At 31.3% G+C, this 12,898-nt stretch overlaps 1 protein-coding gene across 1 annotated transcript in view; it reads left to right on the forward strand.

The window, feature by feature from the left end:
• Positions 1-12,659, forward strand: part of LOC129225751 (synaptogenesis protein syg-1-like) — a 240,936-nt gene extending 228,277 nt beyond the window's left edge. The window contains exons 9-12 of the mRNA XM_054860249.1: positions 688-801; positions 4,482-4,512; positions 7,034-7,169; positions 10,140-12,659. Of these exons, the coding sequence (XP_054716224.1) occupies positions 688-801; positions 4,482-4,512; positions 7,034-7,169; positions 10,140-10,364 (506 nt within the window). The 3' untranslated portion in view covers positions 10,365-12,659. The remainder of the gene's footprint in view (positions 1-687; positions 802-4,481; positions 4,513-7,033; positions 7,170-10,139) is intronic.
• The last annotated feature ends 239 nt before the right edge of the window (positions 12,660-12,898 follow it).

Here is a 12,898-nt window from a genome sequence, read left to right on the forward strand (position 1 = left end):
AGTTACGCATTTCTTTCTTAATGTTGCTATTTCGCTTTTAGGGAGCGTATAAAAATGTTACGCGTAATTAGAGGTATAAAAAAAATTATATGTCATTAAGTTATTCTTGAGCATGCGGAATGGGTGGAATATTTTCGAAAAATGAATTGAAAACTATGTTTTTTTTCAAAATATTATTGTAATATACAGGGTGTCCGAAACGTCCTTGACACATTTAAAAAAATCATAGAAAACCAACAAACTGTCGTATGAATTTGCGATTTTCACCATAATACTTCACAGGTTCAACAGTTTTTGACATCGAAAAATAAATAAATAAAAATAAAAAATGGAAAAAAGGAGAAGAAAAAAGGCTTTTCGCAACCAGAGTGTCAGTATGCATGTAGCTATGTAGCTATGCAGGTTGCAGCTATGCTTGTAATTCTTCGCTTAGTAATTATCATTATTTTTTGCGTTTTCCAAAGTCAACGAAAACGATTTAAAAGTAACTTTTAAATGTGTCAAGAACTTTTCGGGCACCCTGTACTTGCAAATGCTGAAAAATATATGAAAACGAAGTTATGCCTTGAAATACTTCGTACTCTCTTACTCATCCCTTTCCAAATTACTGTACAATTTTGTGTCAAAATTATATACTTACAAGCAAGAGTGATTTTCAAAACTGCAATGTATTTTTTTTTCTTACAGAACCGTTTGTTCTTACCATGTTAATCGGAGGTGCAGTGATTATTGTTTTAGTTTTGCTGTGTCTTATTGCCTTGATGATATGCTTATTCAAAAAAGAAAAATGCTGTTTTAATCGTAAGTTATTTATTTATATGTGATTTTTTTATACTTTAAAATATTTCAATAAAAAAAATATATTTAAAAAAAACATAACAATATTGGATCGGACTTATTATATAAAATAAACTTAGAGTAAAATATTTTAATCAAAATAATAAATTCTTACTTTCTTTTCTGTAAAAATGTATTCTAAAATTATAGCTGCTTCCAAAATAAATGATTTTTTTTCTTTTTTTCATACTACACAAACCTTTTACTCTTTTTCTCATGAACAAAGAATTCGCCTCTATTCTAAAAACACAAAAGTCGTATCTGCATCTAAGTTGAAAATGAGAAATTACAGTTTAAAGTTGTGCGCTTCCATGTATTTGATAGAGATGCAACGTTTTCATTTTTTTTTAAAATTATTTCCCATCACAAATGACCATAAAACATTGTATTTAGGTAAAATATGTGACAAAGAATTACTTGGGACGACAGAAGGTACGATTTTCGTGCTTACCACGGCAGTACAAGGTGCGGAGAAAGTTCCCACAATTTTATTAGTAGTTTCAATAGGCTCTAACTAACACATAATTCAACAAATCAACAAGTTAAAGCAATAAAAGCTCTTGATTGAAACAATAATAATAACATTAAACAAAAAAAAAATATAACAATTGTTCAAAATTGCCTGCTTGGGCTTCAATACATTTACGGAGCCGCAGTCTGAAATTGCCGACGATGCTCGCGCACGCATCCACCGTTATCTCATTCCAGGCATTTTGCAGTAGTTGGACGACCACTCCGTGGACGGTCGGCAGTCCCGTCTCCTTGTAGCGTTTCACACAGCGTCATATACTGTTTTACTCTTGAATACAGTCGTTCTAATAATATCGGCTGTTTTCATTCCCTTTTTTCATTCCCTCCTTGTGTAATTCAACGACAGTAACACGCACATTTTCACGATTCATAGCTTACTAACTCAATGAACTAACAAAGAACGAATGATTAAACCTCAAATACTTTTAATGCCAATAAAGAATATGTGCCAAAAAAATCGCCAACAAACGATTTTAACGCGAAAAAAACGTTTTAAACAAAATTGTGGGAACTTTCTCCGCATATTACTCTTGTATTCACCAGACAATTTAACTGTCGGTTAGATATCTGAACTACTGATTAAAATCATTAACCAAACATAGACACTCGGTTATACAGTCAAACTGTCGGACGAAGTGATCTGAAACCAATAAAGACTTTAGTCGACGGTTCGGGTTTTTGACGGGGGATTTAATCGAATGTTGAATATGATCATCTTCACTTGATGAAGTCTTCGACGAGTGGTTTGGTTGCTTGGCCGAGGGTCGAATTACTAGAAAAATAGCACCACACAATGGTGATGTAATGCAATGTATACAATGGTTAACGTAAACAGGGTGTAATATGAAATTAATAACCCCCTTTTGTTTCTGATGTTTTGTTAATCGCAGCTGGTTCCGACTGGTGAGAAAAAATAGTGGGGGACCTGCCCTTACAATGGCAACTGAACTCAGCTCAGAACTACCAGCCAGAGCTTCAGAAACGATAACGCACTAAACCTTATTTTCACTTTGTAACACGGGTTTAAATGTTTTCTACAGACTCCTGTGATTTCCTTTATTATCTTTTTTTCAAACCGGGACGCACAAAAAAATATAAAAAAATCAGTTGGGGACGTTTGATGGGCTTGGGAATGACAGTGGCCTTGCTATGAATCATAGTTTTGGTTTTTCCGTTAACACATTTCACTTCAGCTTTGCACAGACTGCATTTGCATATCTTCGGTTAATATCCTATATACAACAAATGTTAAAATGTTCATACGAGGGGTTTGTCTAACGCTTATACACCGGTCGAATTTTAAAATACCACGCATGCGCTGCACGTTGTCGTCAGTCCTGGCCTGAATGGAGCTCATCGGCGACGTCTTTCCAGCCCTCCTTGAAGAACTAGTGCCATTTTTCAACCCGCTATGTTACACTCGCTATGATAGCATTTGGCACGTTTCCGTAACATTTTCCGCGAGCACAATGCAAAATTTGCAAAGCGTATCGTCATTTGAGTGATTCCGAAACCACATCCTCTGTTACAAAGTGGAAAATAAGTTTTCGTGCAGAACGATTTCCTGAACCTCTGGCAAGTACTAGAGAACTAAGCTAGGAAGCATTTTTTAAGGTCAGCGCCCCCCCCCCCCCTCCAAGACTTTGTTCACCAGTTAAAGCACGCTGCGATGAACAAAAAAGGACGTCGAAAAAAAATACATGCTCATTGCCTTAATAACGCGTCCTTTATGTAGTCAACTTATTTATCACAGAATTAAATTTAAGCAGCTGATTGTATAAATTCTAGAGTAGCGATAAAAATGCCGTCTAAATATTATGACTAATAACTGCCGTCCAAATTTACAAAACTTATAGTTTTATTTCCATTAAATATCAATCATATTGCTAGTTCGCCAACACAAATTTTATAGATTGTTTTTCATTAACGTCGATGTCAATGATGTCATTATTCTTGTTACTATTATTGTTTTCTATTTTCTTCGGAAACAAATATAATTTCCTAGCGTAAAGTAAAAAAATAAAATAAAAGATTTTTGAATTAAATGTAGCATTTTGTAAGAAACGTTACCCGTGTCCCATATTTTCCTTTTCAGGCTGAATACCTTAATGCCAGGTTTTTATTTATTTATTTATTTATTAATTTATTTATTTATTTATTTATTTATTTATTTTTTTTTTTTTTGTATTAGAAGGGAAAATGTCTATGTTTACTTTATGCTAACTTTCCTTTAGGAATTAAGCAAAAAAAAAGCACAAACATCATTTCCTCCTGATAAAAAAATTGAATGACAGTCTTAAATCATATCTATAATTTTTATTCAAGAGGTATAAGTTTTTAGTTTACTTTAGCCAACGTAGAGATTTCATTTTTTCCTTTGGCCTGGTTATCCTAAAATGCATGAAATTTGCATAAAATACTATCCCGTGGCAGAGCTGGAATTTATTTTGCCGTTTTTGTGTGTTTGGTAGTTTTGTCAAATTTTACATTTTTTAAATCAAAACTGGCATTTTCGGTTTAATTTTATTTATTTAATTATTTTAACCCTATTTTTTACAGCAAATTTTCCTTTATGAAGTTAAAATTCTAATTTAAAACGAAGAGCATTGATTTTGTCATTTTATATTTTATTCGAAATGTTTGAAAATGTCTTTTTTTTTTATGACTGTGAGTTAGTAAAGGGAAATCGTAAAATTGAGTTATAAATTCATTTAGAATTTCTTTTATAAAACTAAAACTCCATATTTTCACTACTACTTCAAAAACAAAGTATAAAGTCGTCATATGTATAATAGCCAATATTCGAGTAACGCTCTGACGTCACCAACAATGAAATTCGCGCTTTGTTTTGATAAGGCAAAATTAGATGCAATAAAAGTAACTGTTTTGCTAGTCAAACATTAAATAAAGATAAAAGGCATTCCGTTTTCAACTGAAGTCATTATGCCAAAACAAGATTTCTTTCGTCGTGAAACACAATGATAAATTAATTTTTCTCAATTAATCTTAGTCAAAGCATTTTATATACACTTCTCCACAGGTGTTTAGAAATATATTCATCTACTTTTTTTTTTTTTTTTTATTATGTATACTAACAGTTTTTTTTTCCCCAGATGCAAATGGTTTCAAACCTGCATCAGAAAGGTAAGTTTCTCCTTAGACTTTTATACAACGCAAATTTAAGTTACTTATATAATACAAGCACGCATCACATTTATATTAAAACTGAAAGTTTTTTTATGGTTTCAGTGAAGGAGGATAGAGTTTAATTATTTTCCGGTGAAAAAAAAAGTTACTATCCTTAGTTTTTTCTTCACTTTCTTTTGATGCATTGCTCGGTTAAGCGCATATATCTAAAAATTCTAAATAGTGGAAACCGTATAGTTATCGGCTATTTAAGTGACCTCATAACTTTATGGTTGAGATTTAAAAAAAATAAAAATAATTAGTTTCATAAAAATTCCGATTAATTCTGTTGACAGTATTATCGCATTTATGTACTCATATTGACCTTTGTTTTCCGTACATGCATTCATAATACAGTCAACATGAGAAACAAATATCAAATGCACAGTAATTGGCCACCTTCTAAGTGTTATTGACCATGGACCGTTCAGCTATTATCCATAATAAAAATATATAGTAAAACAAACATGAGCAAAATAACTAGATTGCTATTTTAGTTTTCCGAGACATAATAGAGTATAGTTGTGTACATCCCATTTTATTTGCATTCCGAGGCCCCAAAAGGGGTCTTGACGCGATGTTAGGAAAACCGACGTAAATGTCCATTTCAACGTGGCACCACAGAGATCCTGAGCTTACTAATTGAACTGGTTTATCTGGTTCAAATCTTACGACAAATCATGGCAAGTGGCACGGTACTTTATACCTCCACTGTTATGCATAGTACTGAAGAGGAGAAGAAGTCCCTAGTACTCTGTACCCTGCATCAGAGGTAACTGCTAGCGACCGACTCCAGGACGTTGACTTCGACCCTCGGATTTTACCTGCACGTACTCCGCTGTACTCAGTAGACATTTGTTGGCCTCAGAAGAAAGGACCCGAAAGCTTTTGCTCTCCAGTGTTTTTGCCTTTGTCGAAAACTTAATCATATGTCTCCAAGTTGATTGGAAATCGCGAGCAAAAAATAAGATGCCAATTGGAGATACTTTTTGACAATTTTTAGGGGAATTCCAATGGAACCAAAGATAGAAAATTATAAGGGACGAAATTCTGTATTTTTTCGAAATTATTATCACTGTTATTTTGCACGCCAGAATTTTTATCTTATACGAAGATATTATCACATTGCACGTCAAATTCGATCATTACGCATTCTGTCTGTGTTGTTTGTAGGATTTTAACATTACTTTCTTTTCCAATTTTAATATAAAAAACATAGTCTTAAGTAGTTTAAACGTAGACAAAATAATAATCCTGCAGGCTGTAAAAGAAGAGCTTTCATAAAGTAAACATTGCCGATTATTACATTTTCTAAGAACTATTATTTAATGTTATTTTAATACAAACACGACCAGACATTATTAGCCATTTGAAAGAATTTTGTATTATTTATTCGATCATACCTTGCTTCAATATTTTACGAGTTTTGTTTGCATGTGGCATATATGAATTTAAAAAATCATGATGGGACAAAAAATGGAAAAGGAACAAATTTTAAAATCGGGTAATTAGTATTTTATTTAATGGCAGGTTTATAAATGGATATTTTGAAGTGTCAAATTGTAATATCGTCAAATTCCGGAAATAGCGCTGTAATTTCCCTTTTCCGAAGTGAAATTGCAGTTAAATAATTTGCTGGATTAGCATTTGCTGTAGTAAATGGCGATTTGATGAATGTTAAAAACTATTTAAAAATGTTGTGTATTACTCATACAATGTAACTTTGCTTAAGCAATTCCTTTTTTTTTTTGTATTAAAAGCATCAGGCGCGATTTTAAACCCATCAGTTTTTTTTTTTTTTTTTGGACTTCGTGAAAGAGAGGGAAAATAGTAGATTTATTATTTTTAAATGTTTTAATTTTATATACCGTAAAAAAAGACAAAATATTGTACTTTGTATTAGATACGTTTCAACGCCCCCCCCCCCCCCCGCCCAGAAAAAAATCTTTGTTTCTACAACTGCTGGAAAACAAATTAAGTATTTTTAAGCAAATTATTATTGTAAACAAATGCCACATATTTTAGTTCATGTGTTATATATTTTGTGTGCAAGCAATAACTTCAAAAATAATAACTTCATCACGTAAGACACAGCACTCTATTTCTGCCTCAACCAAATAAATGATCATACTATTAAACAATTGATAGCGCTAAATAGAAATGCAGTCAATCCAATTTTCTTTTCCAGACATTTCACTTAAAATAAAGAGCTCGAAACATAAAATTAATATTTTGCAGTTTTGTATTTCCAGCTGTTGGTTGTTAACTGCATGTCGTATTTTCAGACCTCATAGTTTATGAATTGCAAATGCTTATGTAAAGCTTAAAAATATCAAGTGTACCTATAAATGTGCATGGCATCGTATACTTGCTTTATAAAATGCTGAATATACATTTTAAATAATACCTTTAATTAATTAATTTTGTGTAATTTTCAGCTTTTAGAATTACTTATACAAAAAAGTATTTACTTTTGTAGCATTGTAGAAAATGGATGTCCAGAAAATGACAGAACAGACCTCACGTCAGCAAAAACAATTCCATATTCTACGAATACAACAAAGGCAAAAATAGCAACAATAGGAGAAGATCCTTTCTATAAGGATGGTAAAAAGGTACACTGTTTATTGTCAGCTTTATAAAATTGTAAAGGGTTGTAATTTCAATCACATTATTAACGTATATTCATAATTATGTGCTTTATTAATATTTAGCTGATTTAAATAATTCATTACTATTTACGACATCGCGGTATTAGTGTAAATTCCTAATATTTGAAAATTGAAATATTTAGCTCCCCAGAGTCCTGATTCAAAATATTAATTCTTTGAGTTCGACCGAAATTCATTCATGTAGTTTAAACAAAATGACATTAGGTTTATTCATTCAAGTAGGTGCAAAGCAAACTTGGCGAGCATTTTAAAGGCTGCATAGAGCTTAATCACACCATTATGTAAGCTGCCTGGTAAACCTTGCCCTAACCTAAGTTTAATAGGTGTAGCAGTTGATTACTTCGATACGTTTCTTTGTTTTAAACATTCCATTATACTGTGCATGCATGATTACTTGTATCTTGTTTTTACGAAGTCCAAATTTTCCCTTTATTTATTACCTAAATATTTATAAAAATTAAAAAAAAACATTTGAAGTTATCATACATTGTTTTACATTGGCTGTTGAAATTGGCTTATTCATTTATAGGATAAATTTCATATCTTGATTAAACGCTCTTCCGCTTTAGTCCAAATTTACAGTTACTACCATTAGTAGTGTCAGTATGCTACCATTTTTATATTTTTTTCCAATTTGAAGTATTTATGCCTTGTTTTTTTATTTTTTCCCCTACAAAACGAAGCATTCTACTTTCTCCAAATGTGTATCAATCTACTTGCAGTACTAAGTTGATGATAGAAACTGTAAAAAGTATATACCATTGCTCTGGAATTCGGCAATCCACTTAAAAGAAATTAGAAAATTAACAAAATTTTTATTACCTTCAGTAAAAATAAGGGAACACATTTAATTGTAGCACTTATCTAGACTTGTGAGTTTTACTTAACACTAAAAAAGTTTTCTTTCAAAGGATTGAAATATGAAAAAATGCACTTCTAAAACTTTCATGAATATTTCTAATGACACATTTACATGCTAATATCTAATGCTGATATGAAAATGACATCTAAAAACAATTAACTGCACTTTAAAAACAAAAGTTATAATTAGTTCGTTTAAAAATTACTACGTATTCATTCAGCTATATTTTGTGCACTTTGAACTAGTACCAGATAATATGCAAACCCTGTCACGCATCTTTGCAAGCTTATGCTTCTGTGTGAAGTGTTAATGTTTTAGGATATGGAAAATATTTAATATGCACATTTTATAACATTTCTTCTAACTGTAATTTCGATGTAAAAAAAGGGTAAAGCTTGTTTTCAACATTAAATTGAGAAGTGAAAGATAATTCAATGTACGCTTCGCAATTTATTGAGAAATTAATATTGTTACCTCAATAAGATTTCCCAGTTAGGCCGCAATGCTTACTTTTGTTTGCTTGTGCTTTATAGGGCGGAGTAAAATTCGTCGCAGGTGCGAATGGTGTCCGGTCAAATCCGGATCCTCGCGCATCCGGTAACGTCAGGACGAGTATTCTCGACGTCGAGCTTTGAAAATAGGAGGGAATCAAAAGACAGGTGGGAGGTGTTTTTTGTATTTAAGCTTTGCTTTAGCTTAGTTACTCCCACCTTTGTCTTCAGCTTTGGAGAGGATAAGAGAAAAATGATTTAAGCTCTTAGTTTTAGTAAAGCTAAAGTTTAGTTAAAGAAAAGCTATCCTAAAATGCTGTAGTAAAGGACAAGGCTTATGGATTATTTTAACAATTTGTAACTTTTCGAAACAATGTGTTTTTTCGAATACCTTTAGAATATAGTTTTTGTCTTGGTATTCCAATTTCTTCAATGTGAATATGAAAATGCAGCTGCTTGCATTTCGTAGCTCTTTTGCAGTAAACAAACTGCGATGATAATAACAATAAGTTATTTGGAGGCATTAGAAAACTTATATGAATAAAGAATAGGAACTTCAAATACGAATTGGGATAAAAAAAGACCTTGTGAATAGCGTATAGTACTTTGAAAACAATACTTCCCCGCGCAGTTAGATTTATGCATAGATTAAATAGTATTCTTCACTTTTTTGTTTTATTTTGATATTCGTTTGTTTTCTAAAACTATAATACTGCTTATAATTATTATGCTTTAAAAAATCCACATGCTATCTGTAGCAGCACAGCCACCAAAAACCTTGCAATATCCGTTTCTATTATCATAATTCAAATCCTGTTTCATAACTGAAATATTTCTATTTTCTTCTCTACATAAAAATGTATTTACTTAAACGATTTGCAGCCCGTGCAGACCACATATGGTCAGACATTTGAAAAAACCTTTTTTCGGATATCTTTTCATTAATATACTGCATTTAGAAAAGGGAATTGACGCAATTGCAAAACACGTGTATGCGATGTTTTGTAAATTAAGGACCGTTAAATAATTGTCTAGGACCGTTATGGGACAAATGCATTCTCTCAGTTCAATCTTGTTTTATATATTATCGAATGCAGATATTTTATATAAATTCTAGTATTGTTATATTATTGGGCAATCAGAATTTAAATATTTGCAAAAAAAAAAAAAATGCTTATAAAATTTAATGTAATTTAAAAAAAAAAGCTCCGCTAACTTTGGTTTCCTGTTGCAAAGATTATGCTTCGCAAAGAATTAGGGTTGCATACTTACTTTTTACAGCATTTTTGTCTCCGTCTTTTATTCAAATCAATGTGTTTAATATTGATGCAGATTGTAAAGTGATAAGAAAATCAGTAATGAATGGAAACGCATGGATGGAATTGTCCTAATTGCATAAATCAACACAATTTCATCATGAATCTATTACTTAAAAGCAACTTTGTTAAAATATTTTTTAGTTAGTCAGATCAAACGTTACAATTCGCATAATGCTTTGAAATATTAATGTTTATTTTCTAAAGATTTTAACGTGTCCACTAACATGTTCTTTATGTGCAGGCAGATAGGAATGATAACAGGGATGGCTTAAGTTTTGGAAGCATAGATTCAAGCGTCCTTGAACCAGATCGCAGCCAGATGATTTCCACCGCTGCGTCAACCACAAACAGCCGAATAAGAGTGCACCCACAAACCACGGGTAATCACGACAGCAGCAGCAGCGTCAGAACCAGCTCGCACCGACAAGGGTACCAAAACCCTGCCGCGGAACAGGTCTACATCTAAACTCAACTCACTTCCCGAATCGGAATGAAACTACCATGTTCTAGTGTTTCGCTGTTGCCATTTTGTTCGTTTGTGAAACAAAACCTAAACGGAATTACGTTGCGAATTCGTGATGTGCTTCGTGTGATGTGATGTGTAACATCCGGCAAGAGCTAATAACGTCCTGGATGTAACATCCTCTTCTTTGTGTTTCGGTTTCCCTCGGGATTGTATATAATTCCAAAAAGAAGAAAAAACAAATTGAGGCGAATGATTTCGCCGGCAAAGATTTCCAATGAATCTATTATGATATTATTCATGCAAATGTGACCTCTGAAGACTATTATGACACCGGGTATGGAAAAGACAAATCAGTACCACGTATTTCTATAGCCGCCAACACGGTCGCATGTCCATGTGATTAAAGAACAGCAAGCAACCAAATTAAAAATGGATTGCGTCAAATCTAGTGAATAAGAACCTTGACTTTTTTTAAGGACGAAAAAAAATGTAATATTTATTGGTTAAACATTTATAGAATAACATGTGATTTGTTAAAAAAAGATTTAGTAAAATATTTATAATTTGCAAAACTTGACATTTTAATGCACTGCTTCCTTCCCATTTAGAACTATTGTTAGTAAAACGGTTGTAAAAGAGCTACAAAAACCAAACAGAAGTGGATTCGTGTAAAAGATATGTGTAGGGTAAATTTGTTGTAATATCTGTATTGAGCTATTTTTCATTTTTAAATTATAGAATTACTGGAAATTTTATTATATTGTTGGATTAAAACATGTTGATTGCTTACATTAGCCAATTTTAACTTTTATATTTAGTAAGAAGATCTTTTTTCTCGAAGTAGATTTATTTTTTCACATAAAATTGTTTTTAAAGACAGAAAATTGGACATTTTGCATTTTTATAAGAATTTCATTATATATATTCTTAATTGCATTCACTACTGTGATGCTGCAATTTATTCGAGTTTCTCATTCCTTGATCAAAAATACATTATTTGCTTCCTTTGTACGCTTTTATTTTCATTGTTGGCGTCAAAAATAAATAAATAAATAAATAAACTACATTAAAGAATGAACAGATAAATAAATAAAATGAAAAAATAATACAATAATATAAAAATTAAATTAATAGATAAAATAAAATAATATAGAAAATAAATAAATAAATGAAATCAAATAGGATTCGTTATTAAATAAGCATAATATATAATGTCAGATTTTGTAGAGTTCTGGTAATGTATACATAAAACATGAATTTTCATGTCCTCGGAGCTGTTTCCAATCTAAAGAAAAACATTATCTCTGATATCATTGCAAAAATGCTCCAAAACATTATTATTTTAATGTTTTCACGAACTTTAATGGAAAATTTGTAAAAAATACCGAAAATTTAATAATGTATTTCGTGTGTCAAAAGTAATCACAGTATGCAAATAATTCCATCAAAATATCCATTGGCAATTCTGGAAAAGATACAACTAAATTTTTATGTAATAAATGTATATTAATTAACGTAAAAATATCAATTATTTTGTCCAAAAAACATATAAAAAATACTACAAATGCTCTGTAAAAATTTTAATTGTAAACATCGATACTTCAATTGCATTTACTCGGACTACTTAAATTTAATGAATACTATTATAAAACAAGTTCTTTTTAAAAGTACAATATATAGTTTATCTATTTCCTTATTTCAAGAACATTTATGCGGATAAGTTCAGAAACATCATCTATTATATTCACAGAAAGGAGCAAATTGAGGTCAATCAACAAGATTAATATATTATCTATATATATTTATATGAGATCCTCAAATAATAACAGTAAAAGATTTTTCTTTTTGCTCAAAGACAGCATATCAAAACACTTACAATAAATTTACATTTATTGTGTAATTTTTCTGAATTTAACTATTAATTGGAGTGAAAACACTGTTTAAAAACATTCTGTTGACATAAAAAATAAGAATTTATATTTTGGGTTTATACATTTTTTATAATATTTTCATGAATGAAAAAATACATCTCTATGATGAAGAGTTTGATACACAATTCTCAATTTCCTTTGTTGAAAACAATTATAGCATGTTCAAAAGAGAAAATAGTATTATAGATATGTGAAAGCAGAATGCAGATTAGCAGTGAGGCAGGAAATTATATTTATGTAAAAGGAAATCCTTCGCGAAACAAACACCCTGGATATTGACCAGTTACGTGACCGTCACAGTAATTATTTGATGTTACCAAGGGCATAAATTTGTATTTATGAAAGTTTGTAATAAATCAGTGAGAAGATGTGTCATGTTTTGATTTCTCTTCTTAAAATTTATGTGCTATGAAACATTACAGTAGAAACTCCTAATAAGGTACTCTAAGGGGACAGGGCTTTTTGTCCCTTAAAATGTGTCCCTTGTTCGGAGGTATATGAATTGATGCATTGCGTGTACTTAACCCGCAACAGGGAGGTGAGGTCTCACAAACCGCTCAAAAGTTTATCCCACCACCCCTACTTCATTTTTAGTCCGATTGA

The sequence above is a fragment of the Uloborus diversus genome, chromosome 7 (genome assembly GCF_026930045.1).
Source record: "Uloborus diversus isolate 005 chromosome 7, Udiv.v.3.1, whole genome shotgun sequence".
Classification (NCBI taxonomy): domain Eukaryota; kingdom Metazoa; phylum Arthropoda; class Arachnida; order Araneae; family Uloboridae; genus Uloborus; species Uloborus diversus.